The 12,631-nt window shown below is 40.7% G+C and overlaps 1 protein-coding gene across 2 annotated transcripts in view; it reads right to left on the minus strand.

Annotated features, from left to right (window-relative positions):
- Positions 1–12,631, minus strand: part of LOC141917668 (ephrin type-B receptor 5) — an 84,867-nt gene that overhangs the window by 20,748 nt on the left and 51,488 nt on the right. For both annotated transcript variants that reach the window (XM_074811058.1, XM_074811049.1), the window contains 3 exons: positions 4,412–4,536; positions 3,141–3,303; positions 2,182–2,296 (listed from right to left, as the gene is read on the minus strand). In XM_074811058.1, the coding sequence (XP_074667159.1) occupies positions 2,182–2,296; positions 3,141–3,303; positions 4,412–4,536 (403 nt within the window). The remainder of the gene's footprint in view (positions 1–2,181; positions 2,297–3,140; positions 3,304–4,411; positions 4,537–12,631) is intronic.

Consider the following 12,631-nt stretch of genomic DNA (forward strand, 5'->3'; position numbering starts at 1 on the left):
AGTGTTCATAATTTTTTTGCAAAAAATGTACAATTCATTCTTTTCTAAATCATATTAATTAGACTAGATTGTAAATCAAACTCTGTGGTAGCCTGTAGTATCCCTGCTATGTGCATGGATTTGTGTCAACTGTGGTGGTTTAGCCCCTGCCGGGGTGTCGAGCGCGGTGCACTCGTGGTTTTGTACATCGTGCTTTCCACTGCTGTATTTGGTAGCTATTTTGCTCTGTTCATTGCTATCACTATTACTGTTATTGTTATTGTTGTTGTTTGTTGTGTTGCTATTGCACTGTTGTATTAAACCTTTCCTTATTTCAGTCTCGGGGCTTTGTATTTCACTCCCTTTGTGGGGGAGGGGCAGCGGCCGCGTGGTCTCAGACCCCGGCAGGGGCTAAACCACCACAGTCAACTCATATGCTTTGCTGTTTCAGCACAAGACCTTCTAGCTGCTGATTCAATTAGCATCTGAAGACAGAGTATCATGAAACATTATGTTACTTTACTAACATAACTAATTCTGTCATTCTAACAGGTAACTTTGTGTATTACTTGTCAGGCTTACTTCTTTAAATTCTGCTAAGATTGCAAAACCACAGATAGTTCTACCTTCAAAATCTGTTCTGTGGTAGAAAGAAAGTGGCTTTACTGGAGGCCTACACCTAAGAGCTCTAACTCTGCTGTTGCATCTTAAAGTCAGGTCTACATTAATGGGGTTTTTTTTATAGGTTATCTGACATACTAATGGTCTTCCATCATTAAAAAGAAACCCAATTAGCTAAAACAGGTGTTTCACATTGTATATTGCCTGGAAAATGTGAAACCAAGTTAAAATTATAGAATTTGACTCTACAGATATTCAATCTTTTAAAGAACTACTCATGTGGTGTTCCTCATGTCCTACATCTTCAAACTTACTTTTCTTATCAAGGACAAATTTAAAACAGAAATTTGGTAACTCCACTTTTTCTGAAAAACTGTCTATTAATTGCACATGATCTTTCAAGTATAAATGAATCTATTTTTTATGATATTTTCTTTTATGTAGATACATTTACAGAAACCCATTGATGTCTTTCCCTGACACAGTTTTGGTAAGATTAATTTATTCTGGGTTTGGTTTATTTTTTTAGAAAACTATATGCTTTATTGAGTTGTGCACATAATATCACATTTCCAGCTGTCACAAGAAATGGTATTTTTTACAGTTCAAAGCTACAAAAGGAGGCAACAATGCAAATGTAACAGTACATGATAATTCTTTTCTTTCCAGAAAGAAAAATATTAAAAGAGAATGTACACAGAAGGAGAAAACAAATGTAGAAAAGGGAAGAGAACAAAAAAGTAACTAAAACTAGATGTCACCTTCTAAAGTTAAATAGTTCATACATTTTTTTAGGTCAGCAGAAAAAGCTAAAAAGTCCCTCTTGTGCAAAGGCAGAGAAGAACAAAGATACAGAAATCCATTACTCACAATCTAGGGAATTAAGTTCAAACTTCAGTAAATTCAAGGAGTGGGTAATGACTGTTTCTTTACTTCAAATAACAAAACTCTGTTGTTACTTTTGTGCCTCTACTTCCTTTTCTCTGTCTTTAAAATTTCTGTCCTTTTTTGCCATAACGTATTATCTCTGCATTGACTTATATGCCCTTTTTTCTTTCCAAAATGGAAAGTGGTATTTGCTTTCTTTAACTTGTATTTTATGAATTAGTGTTCCATGGAACCGTTGGGGTGGTACAGATTTAATTCTTCAGCAAATGAGGCATTGCCTCTTGGTCCTTGGTTAAAGGGTATTTAGCACCTTCTAAATAAGTGTATCTAAATACTTACCCCACTGGTCCTTCTTCAATACATTGTTTCATTCTCCACTTGCTTGCCTAAAAGGTAAGTTACAGTCCCTTCTTTACAGTGATGCATTTAAATATGTTTTGAGCACCAGCTTTAAAATGCTTTCCTTGTGTTCATATTGCTAACTAGCCAAATATGAGCTAAGTACATGAGTAGTTTACCAAAGGAGAGGCTCCTCAGCAGTAATGGGGTAGGATCTCTCCTTAATTAGAAAATGGCATCTTAAGGACATCTGGATAAATGTAGATCAGGCTGTTTCCCTTGGGATGGGGTTATGTAGCAGGGGTAAGAAACTTCCACTGTCTGCAGTGCACATGAGCAGGTCAAGGAATTCACCTCTTGAAGATGATGGCAAGGATGGCAATGGCAGCAATTACCAAGAAGGCTAGACCACCAAGCGCTGAGCCCACGATAAGCGGCAGTCGGTCCTGCACCATCTCCGAGCGCTCCCCTAGCAAGGAAGACACATGCATACACACACACAAATGCAGAGGACAGGAACTGTTAGAGTTTCCCTTCTACTCAACTAGGTCTCACCCACAACTCCATCCCTACCAGCCCTTTGCTTCCCAGGCTACTGCTGGCAGTTCAATGAATGCTTGACTTGGTTATCTCTTTACCCCTTCAGTCACTGTGCTTCTCCAGTGCCTTCCTTCCTACTTTTGAAAACCAGTGCTCCCTCTGAATCCACTTTTCCTTCCCTTGGTCCACTGACACCTGACTAGCCATTTAAGTACAGCTCTACACCTGGGCTTTGATCCCATTGTCCCCTATTAATTTAGCTTGTAGATGACATACATGAGTACCTTTGATCCAAACTAAAGAGTATCACAAGGTAATATGTTGCTCTCTGCACGAATAGATTGTGATACTGCTGGAAGGCAAGCTTCTGAGTATATGTCCTGTGTTCCACCTGTCTTTAAGACTTTCACAGAGCGTTCAGCTGTAAGACATCCTGGGACAGCTGGAGACTAAACTACAGCAGTGTATAGTGCTTTGTACTGTAACACCCTCCTAAAGAGAGTTCTGCTGACACACTGCTCCTGCTGGTCAGAGGTGCAGAGGCAACAAGGAGTAGGACTGGGGAATATGGTGGTAGTGTAAACAATATGCTCTGACAGCATAAAGCTTCTTTGAGTGAACAAATCTGTATCTGCAAATTATGATATACAGAAATACAAGTTGAGTAGGAGTGTCTGGCAGCAGTCCTCCAGAGGATAAGCTAATAGACTCACGGACACACACAAGTGAAAGATGGTCACATGAAGATCTGAGTACAAAATGGTAGCACTTACCTCCCACTGAAGTCTGGAAATACATCTTTCCACTGTATGGGCCATAGCCCACTGCTGTTCTAGCTCGTACTTGGAAGGCATAGATCTTGCCTGGGCTCAGATTTGATATGGTGGCCATGTTGGTTTCACTAGTCAAGGTGAATGAATTACCCTCATCTTCTGCCTGTGAATGTCAGTGACCAAAAGGAATGTGAGACTTCTGCTCACACTGCTTAGTCTCCTCATCAAAGAACGCTGGTTTCCATGTTGGCCCAATATTATTTGAATCTGTTACAGAGCCTCCCAAGCAAACTGCTATTCCAGACCTGACTTCTTTGCATACTGCTCGTTGCTCCTCACTGCTGCTTTTCATTCCCTTAGGCCTGGGCTTCCCACAAAGTTCTGCCAAAGACCCTCAGTCCTGACCTAAACAAGAGTGAGAGACAAAACTACGGTGTCCTGTGGTTCCTCGCTAAGCATATCCATAAAAAAAGACCTATACTGTCCTGAAATTTTGCTTTCTACAAGCTCCAAACTCACCTAGAAGAATCCAGAGCAAGAACACATGTAACACTACATCCAGGAAGCTGCCAGACATGTTATTACAAATAGCAGGCCCTTTTACTACTAGAAAAACAGTACCCCTGCACAATCTTGAAAACATATTTATGTGAAAAATCAAGAATATAGAATGGGAACTTGTCTGAAAAGCCCTGCATACCTCTTCCCCTCAAATCAGCTGGAATGAAAGATGTGAATGGAGAACAGCTTTGTATTTGCCACTTTGTAATTCCAGCACATAGCAGGTAACTGATATCTGCCACTTAGTGAATGAAAGAAAGTATTCCTTCTCCCAGGATTTCTTAGAGATGTCTGTTCAGGCATAGATGGGGACACAAGACTTTCCTTCACAAACACATGACAGAACGTTGCAGTGAGTCCAATTCCAATATACACATTTGGAAACTTCAGCTCTTTCCACTGTTATCTGTGTCAGCTGGTGCTAAACTTACGATTGTTAGCCACAGTTTTTTAGCTTAGCTACAAGTATCTTCTCTTTTTTTATTTGCATTGTCCCTAGATGGTTCCAAGTTGGGATAGACTGATGTCAGATGAAGTGTATATTATGAACTTCTGGTTTTGCTACAGATTGTTCTTCCCTCACAATTGAAGCATTTTTCCCCACTTTATCAATCCTGATCCAGGGGTGTTACCTCCCAGACAGAAGATTTCCCTGTTCTCTTTTGCATAACCGCTATACAAGAATCAACACTGCATCACTTCCTGCTTACCTTGTCGAAGTAGCGTAGCTGGTAATCCAGGATGATCCCATTGGGCTGGTCTGGCTGAGGCCATGATAGTGTGATGCTATTAGTAGTACGACTCACCTGATGCATCATAGGGACAGCAGAGGGGACTGGAATAAAAGAGAGGAAGGAGAGAATGAAAAGTGATAAGCTTAACAATGAACTATAATTGAATATTCATTATGATGAGTTAATAAATTAGGTCAGTTCTTCCTTTAATTTCCTGTAATTTACATTATGAAGTACTTTATAAAATAACCAGAAAAAATCCAGGCATAATTCTCTCTACTGGGAGATATAGTCACTGACAACTTGGACAGAAAGAAAATGAAGAAATCCACATCCAAATGATCATGCACAGGAATTATGAAATTATCTATATTGAGCTGGAATATTATTCTGATCTTCAAATCTGCAATTTTTCCATGCAAGGTGACAAGGTGTTCAGTGACACTGCCTTGTTCTAGGAGTACACTTGGACAAACAATGTGATAGTGGTCAGAGCAAAAGCAGAGCACGCTATTTCTCTTCTGCTTCTCCCCCAGATCATAATTCTTTTTCTGGGGAAAAAATCAAGTATGGGCTACCAGAGTAATGGAGGCTTTTCACTACCAGATCATGATTGCAAACCAGAAGACAGAGGCAGATGAGAACACGGATGTGTTAAGGAACAAACTTTGAAGCGTTCCTCAGTTCAGTGGTCCCAGTTCAGATGCAGATCATAGAGAATGAAAGCCTCTCATTTTCACAGCCTGATATGCAGCCTTGTGTTCAGACTTGCTCCTGGATCTCAGATCAATCTCTGTCAGGACTGTTGCCCAGATGTTAAAACTACCACTCTATTTGAGACTCTCAGTAACTCTGCAGGCCACTGAACCACATAAGCCCAGTCTGAATGGGCTTCTAACTATCACGACTGCCTGGAACCACCACCTAAAGGTCACTGTTAAGTGTGCCTGTGTGGAAGCTTCATATATAGTTTTTCTGTCTGTTCTTAAATAGCTTGCTAAGTTTCTGTCTTTTTGTGAACAGGCCAGCCTGGTATACTATCCAGATGCAGCTGTTAGCTCTCTTGATTCCAGAATGATATTAAGTGCTGTGTCAGATATTAATTATTGTAGGAAAATGTCAACTTCCCTTTATGTAGAAAGAAAGGAACTGGACATCAAACATAAAAGAGGGCTTTGGAAGCATAAATCTAAACCAGAAAGCAAGCAAGAACTTGTGTCTACCAATCTTAGAAAACTTGATTGGCTATTCTAAAACTCTGAAGTTCAGTTCAAGAATTTGAGACTTGTGTAATTGCCATTACTTCTCATTAACCTGAAACTCATTAAATCAGTAGGAAGGAAACAAAATGTTATCTTGAAGATAATATGATTAATGATTTCAAACACTGTTCCCTGAATTAAAATTAAATTACAATAAGAAACAATCCAAGCTACTATTTGGGGTAGTTTTGCTTTTAATTTTTTTGTCCTCCTAGAGGCACCATTCACACGTTCTGAACACAACAGAAGTACAGAACACCTACTTAACAGCAGGCCCTTTCCTGAAGCAGTTAGTTCTTCTAAAAAATGTTCTCAGAGCAAGAAGGGAGATGAATGGTTGTTAAAGTCACTTGCACATGAAGCTTTCTGGACAATGAAAATCCACTTCTACAGAAAGCATCCATGAATTTATACATATGCACACATATGAATACTCTCCAGGTTCATGCAAAAGCTAAAAGAATATGAGTTTCTTCTTAGGAATAGACATGCAAACAAAAATTTCAGGATAATTAAAAGTGTATCTTTCAGCCTACCAGCTCTGTCCACAAAGCTCTTCTCTCTGCAAGCAAAATCTCATGTTGCCAAGAAACCTCCAGGTAGGCAGGTAGGAAACTCTAATTTTCCTAATGGAAGTAACATTTTCAGCAACATTTAAATTTTCCTGAAAAAGCTTGCCAATGAAAAGCTGCCACCTAACTCCACTGGTTTTACACAATAGACATAAAATTCCTCCATGAGAGGAATGAAGCAGACATTTGGCAAGTGATTAAAAACTGCAGAATAGCATTTTCTCCCTTCATTAATTGTGAAAAAGATAAAAGGATTGTTTTTAATAACAAAATAAAATTAATTCTGAAACACGTAATTCAAATGGGCTCCAAACAGTTCAGGCAAGTGGGAACCAGTTAAAAATGTAAACGAAACAAAAATGTAAGAGTATAAACAATAAAATGCTTTCTCTCATCCTTACTCCTTTTATTTCTTACAATTTCTTGTCTTTCAAACAAGATTGCAGAACTGCTTTACCTGCTAATGACACTGTTGTGACAAGGATGGAAGACAGCAGCAATTAACCATGATCATACGTAGCATTTCAGACACAAATGAATACCACTGTATTCAAAGTATAATGTTAAAGAGAATGGGATAACTTTTGATCAAGACAGATTCCGCTACATTTTAATGTTGTGAAAAGTTTAACTACCTTCTGATAGGACACAAAGCACACACAGGAAGAGGTGCAAATGTAAATACACAGCTACACTGCCAGGGAAGAGCCCACTTCCTTCTAGTTTTGAATGAAGATTTTGCAGAACAATTGGAGTTAAATCTCCCCTCCATTCCAGTCCTTCCACCTCTTTTCATTCCTCTCCTTGCTACCTCCAACTGTTATTCTTCCCACCCTTCTAATTTCTTCCCAATCCACAATTTTTCCCCTACCTGCAAGGAATACTCAAAGTCAACTAGCGACGTTTGACCTGCATTTTAGTTAAAACATATCCATTCTGATGTTAATATGTACTATCAATTTTCAGCTACCCATCAACAGGTTATCTTTTGTCAATGGTACAAAGATCTGAGCTGGCACTGTATATAGTACATTTAGGGACAGCAAAATTTGCACCAGAACAGTGGTACTTTACACAGATGGGCAGTATGCATAAGCAGGTTTCAACCGAGTGGCTTTACCCAGAATTAAACTATGTATAACTCTTGACCATGCTCCACAGCGTTCTAGAATGTCCCTATTATCCAGGTATGTCCATCACTCAGGGTAACTCGGTAGGGGTGGGCGGGATGCCCAGGATAATGCAGTCTGCTGTATTGAAAATGGCAATTTCAGTGATACGTACCTAATAAGCAGATACTACTTAAAGCAAAAGCCTAAACCAGTAAAAAAGCTCAGTAATAAAAATAGCTATGAATCAACACAATCTTTAATCTACCTCTCTGAGACAGAGTTCAGACTTTGACACATGTTTGCTTCTCTTTTAAGGACAAAACTTACGAAACACTGGCCAGGGAGCTCTCCCACCACCTTAAGTATAAGAGGTATCTAGATTTCTCCTTTGAAAATTTTCATACTAAGGTGATGTGAATACTAATACTAAGGTGATATGAAATGTAAACATATTTCTGGGTGGAATAAAGTACATACTTACTGTCAGAAGTGTATGATAAAGTTATTCTCCCAGTGGTAATAAATTAAGAAATATAAAGTTCAAGGTTTTATGTCTTAAGACAACACCCAAACTACTCCACCTCTGCCGCCACAGAAGTGCGAGATGGGTGTTTTCCTTTGTATGCATGCTGACTATTAAAAATACACATAACAGAACATTGCTTTCAAAGCTTGTTTCATGTATACAAGTGTCCAGTTCTGTGTTGATTTATCACTTTTATTCATTTTGCTCTTTTCACATGGGGTTTATAAATGGAGACATGCTACATCTGTGTCTAATGACAGCTGAAATCACAGGGCCTGATTCAGTTCAGTCTGGGCAGTTGGACTAGATGATCGTTGTAGGTCCCTTCCAACTATTGTATTGTATTGTATTGTACTCTATTCTATTCTATTCTATTCTATTCTATTCTATTCTATTCTATTCTATTCTATTCTATTCTATTTCATTCCATTCCATTCCATTCCATTCCATTCATTCAATGAGTGCAAACAATGTGTTGTGAGTTCAGACCTCTAAGGACTGACAAAGGACTGCTTTTTATATACTATTTATAGAATAGCAAATGTATGGGGAATTCTTGCACATATAAAAACTAATTAAAGCTGTAAAGTAGTCCAAACACCAGTTAAATACAGCTCCCAGACTCTAATTTTTGTGGGCTGTCAGTTGCAACTCATTTACATGGCAGGACAAATTTTTTCCAGGTAGCAAATAGGGATGGATTCAAGATATTTTGAGTACCTTGAAAATGCTACATTCACTGACTTACTAATGTTTGACAAGTTTCTGCTGTTTTCTAATAAAGCTGATGTCCTTGACTGTAGTATCTGCTCAGACCAGCAACACGTACCTGCAAGCCTAAGAATCTACTTAAATCAACAGACTAGGTAAGGAAGGACAGTACATGGCCATCCCCACTTATGCAGAGCACAGGCAAGTGCCATTCTCAGGAGACCATGAACATCTCTGGCATGTGACATTCAGTCCATATTCCATGCAGATACCCATGACAGGCAGCTGAATCCCATCCCCAGTCAATACAATCAGTGGAACCTAATGAGTAATTTGGCTCATTCTAAAACGAAGACCCAAGGAGCAATTCAGTTGCCCATACGCTTGAGAGGCCCCTTGTATCCATTCTTTCCATCACCCAGATGGCATTCCAGTAGGTTCTGGGTCTTCTACTGCTCCTATGTCCTATCTGCTAGCCCTGAGCAGATAGATGTCTTGGCTACACCAGGGTGTCTCAGATGGTCTTAGATGCTTACACGTGAAAAACTGAATGGAGCTGAGAGTTGACAGCTGGAAGTAGCCTCACAGTCAGAGGCACTGATCATCAAGGGGGACTTCAACCACCCTAATATCTGCTGGAGGAGCAACACAGCAGGGCAGAAGCGATCCAGAAAGTTCCTGGAAAGCATCAGTGACTACTTCTTGACCCAAGCAATACAGGAGGCACCGAGGGAAGGTGCTCTGCTGGACCCCATGCTCACAAACAGGGAAGGGCTCATTGGTGATGTGAAGATTGAAGACAGCCTTGGCTGCAGTGACCACAAGATGGTGGAGTTTAAGATCCTGAGAGGAGTGAGCAGAGCAAAAAGCAAGCTCACAACACTGGACTTCAGGAGAGCAGATGTAACTCCCTCAGGGACTTGCTTGGATGAGTGACATGGGATAAGGCCCTGGAGGGAACAGTGGCCCCACAAAAGCTAGTTAAGGTGCAAGGATTACGTCCTCCAGGTGCAAAAGTGCTCCATACCAACAAACAGCAATTCAGGAAAAAAACGCCCAGAGGCCTGCATGTTTGAACAAGGCGGGGGGGCCTAGCTAAACTCAACAGCAAAAGGAAGTACACCGAAGGTGGAAGCAGCAACAGGTAACCTGGGAGGAACACAGAGGCACTGTCCATGCATGCAGAGACATGATTAGGAAAGCCAAAGCCTACCCAGAACTGCATCTGGCAAGGGATGCAAAAAGCAGGATGGGCTTCTCTAAGTGCATAAGTGGCTAAAGGAAGACTAGAGAAAACGTGGGCCCACTGCTGGGTGGCACAGGGGACCTGGTGACACAGGACATTTTCTTCAAATCAGTCCCATGAAGCAATACATGCTGGGGGCTGACCACCTGGAAAGCAGCTTTGCAGAAAGCATCCTGGGAAACCTGGTGGACACCAAGTTGAACAGGAGACAGCTTCTTGCAAAAAAGCCTAATGCTATCCTGGGCTGCATTAGGAGGAATGTTGCTAGCAGGTGGAGGGAGGTGATCCCTCCCCTCTACTCAGCTCTGGTGAGGCCACACCTGGAATCCTGTGTCCAGTTCTGGGCTCCCCAGTACAAGACAGATGTGGACATACTGAACAGAATCCAGCAAAGGGCCACAAAGATGATTAAGGGACTGGAGCATCTGTCACAGGAGGAGAGGCTGGGAGACCTGGCACTGTTCAGCCTGGAGAAGAGAAGGCTTGCAGGAATCTCATCAATGTGCACAAATACTTGAAGGGAGTATGCAAAGAGGGCAGAGACAGGCTCTTTTCAGTGGTGCCCACTGACAGGCCCTGAGGTTGCAGGCACAAACTGAAATGCAGGAGGTTCCCCTGAACACAAGGAAACACTTTCTACCTTGAGGCTGACCAAGCACTGGAACAGGCTACCCAGAGGGGTTGGGAAATCTCCCTCCTTGGAGAAATTCAAAAGTGTTCTGGACGTGGTTGTGGGCAACCTGCTCACGGTGACCCTGCTTGAGCAGGGCAGCTTTGAGAAGATGTCCTCCAGAAATCTCTTCCAAGCTTAGCCATTTCTGAATCTGACCAGACAGCTGAATCACTCGCAGTAGTGACCAGATATCCACGGACTACAACACCAGTTCAGACAACTGGCTCACAGGTCCTGTCTTAATTGGAATTCAAACTAAACCCTCCTAGGGCCTCTGTGTTCCTTCTAGTTATTTATGGGGTTTCTTCCCCTTCCATCTCACCTCATAAGCTTCTGAAAGCATCCAGTGACTCTCTCATTATATTTCACACCGTTTGATCAAGCTTAGCTATGCCTCCAATATCCTCTAATATGCCTCTATATTCTCTAATAATAGCCCCAAATCTACCACTCTCACATTTTTGTTTCTCCTTCATTATCTCTTCAAGTATCCTATTATCATCATATTCTTAGCCATGAAGACCTTAGCTTTGTTCCACGCAACTTCCCACATATCATCTTCAAGGATGATCAGTCTGAATACAGCATGGAAATTCCCTTCTTTATGTGTTTAATATCTTTATTTTGAAAATGTCCTATGTCTTTTCCAGAGACTTCAATTTAGTTCTGACCCTTTCTATAAATACCTGAAAATCCTTTAAAAGTATCTTGGGTTGTCTTCTGTCATAACCTTGTACTTTACTTCCTGTGGATAAAAAGTACTTTAGAAAGGCAAATTAGTTATTTTCACTTCCCTTACCTCTATTATTACTACTTTTTATGGGTGGATTCCACTCATGCCTAATAAACAGGAAAAAATCCTTTATGCCACAAGGTACCATGTTTTACTATGCACCTCCTGTTTCTACTTGCTGAAAAAGTTTGTCTTCATTTAAACAGTTGCTGGAACCTGAAAACAAGCACACTCATTCTCTGCTCATGCAGAGATAGGGCATAGTCAAGAGAGAAACTGAAATAGTTTCTTTTTGTGGAGTGAACATAGTAATTTAGGCATTGGAATGAGCTGTCCAGGGCAGTGGTGGAGTCCCCATCCCTGGAGGGGTTTAAAAGTCGGGTTGAGCCAGCGCTGAGGAATCTGGTGGAGTTGAGAACGGTCAGTGTGTGGTTGGACTAGATGAGCTTCAAGGTCTTTTCCAACCGAGATGATTCTGTGATTCTGTGAAATTTTTATTAAGTGCCAGTCACAACTGGGCAAATCTGCTGAAGATGGCAAAGTTGATCAATGTCACTAAGGGTAAAATTAAACCTTAACAGTATTTTTGTTGTTCCTAGGTAAGAAGAAAACAATCCACTTACATTCTTGGGGACCTCTGGCAAGTGCTCAGAGTTGGCACTTAGATCATAAATAAACAGTTTGTTACTTTGAAAATGAATGTAATTCGTTCAGAGGACAATAAACACAGAGCTCACACTCTACTTGCTTTATCTTCTGGTTTTAGCCTCTCTCTTTATTCCTTTCCTGTTTTGATCAAAAAAATGCCTTGCCTGTGTTCTTCCTCTTGCCAACTAAGTCTACTGGACTCTTTTGTCTCTCTTTGGAAAAGCAAACATGTTCAAGCAACTCATCCATTTCCCTTCATAATCTTATAATCATACTTGGCATTTAATCTTTTCCTCTTCTCACACCATTTCACCCGAAAACCTTCTGTCAGGTCCTCTTAAATTTCCTGGCACTACCCATAACTGTCCTTGTCCCCATTCAGCCTCTTACACAAGCCTCCAGACTGTCTAGCTTTCATTTCTGCAGTTCTACCGATTTTTGGTATTGCTAGGTCCCACTGCTCTGAATCGAACTGAGGTAGAAGGCTGCTACATATGTTTTCACAGGTACAAGGTCACATAACCTCATATATCTCCATTAACTCTCATAATGTCTGGATTGTTAAAAAATATCTCTTTGCTTTTAAAAGTCTGCATAGATTTGCTCCAACATTTGAGCCTCTGCTGTCTTTATCTCTTCCTCTTCTCTCTAGGAATGTAACAACTGCCTGGATGAATAAGTTTAGTAGTATGTCTCTGGCAACAGACATTACT

This window comes from Strix aluco, chromosome 2 (assembly GCF_031877795.1).
Source record: "Strix aluco isolate bStrAlu1 chromosome 2, bStrAlu1.hap1, whole genome shotgun sequence".
In the NCBI taxonomy this organism is placed as follows: Eukaryota; Metazoa; Chordata; class Aves; order Strigiformes; family Strigidae; genus Strix; species Strix aluco.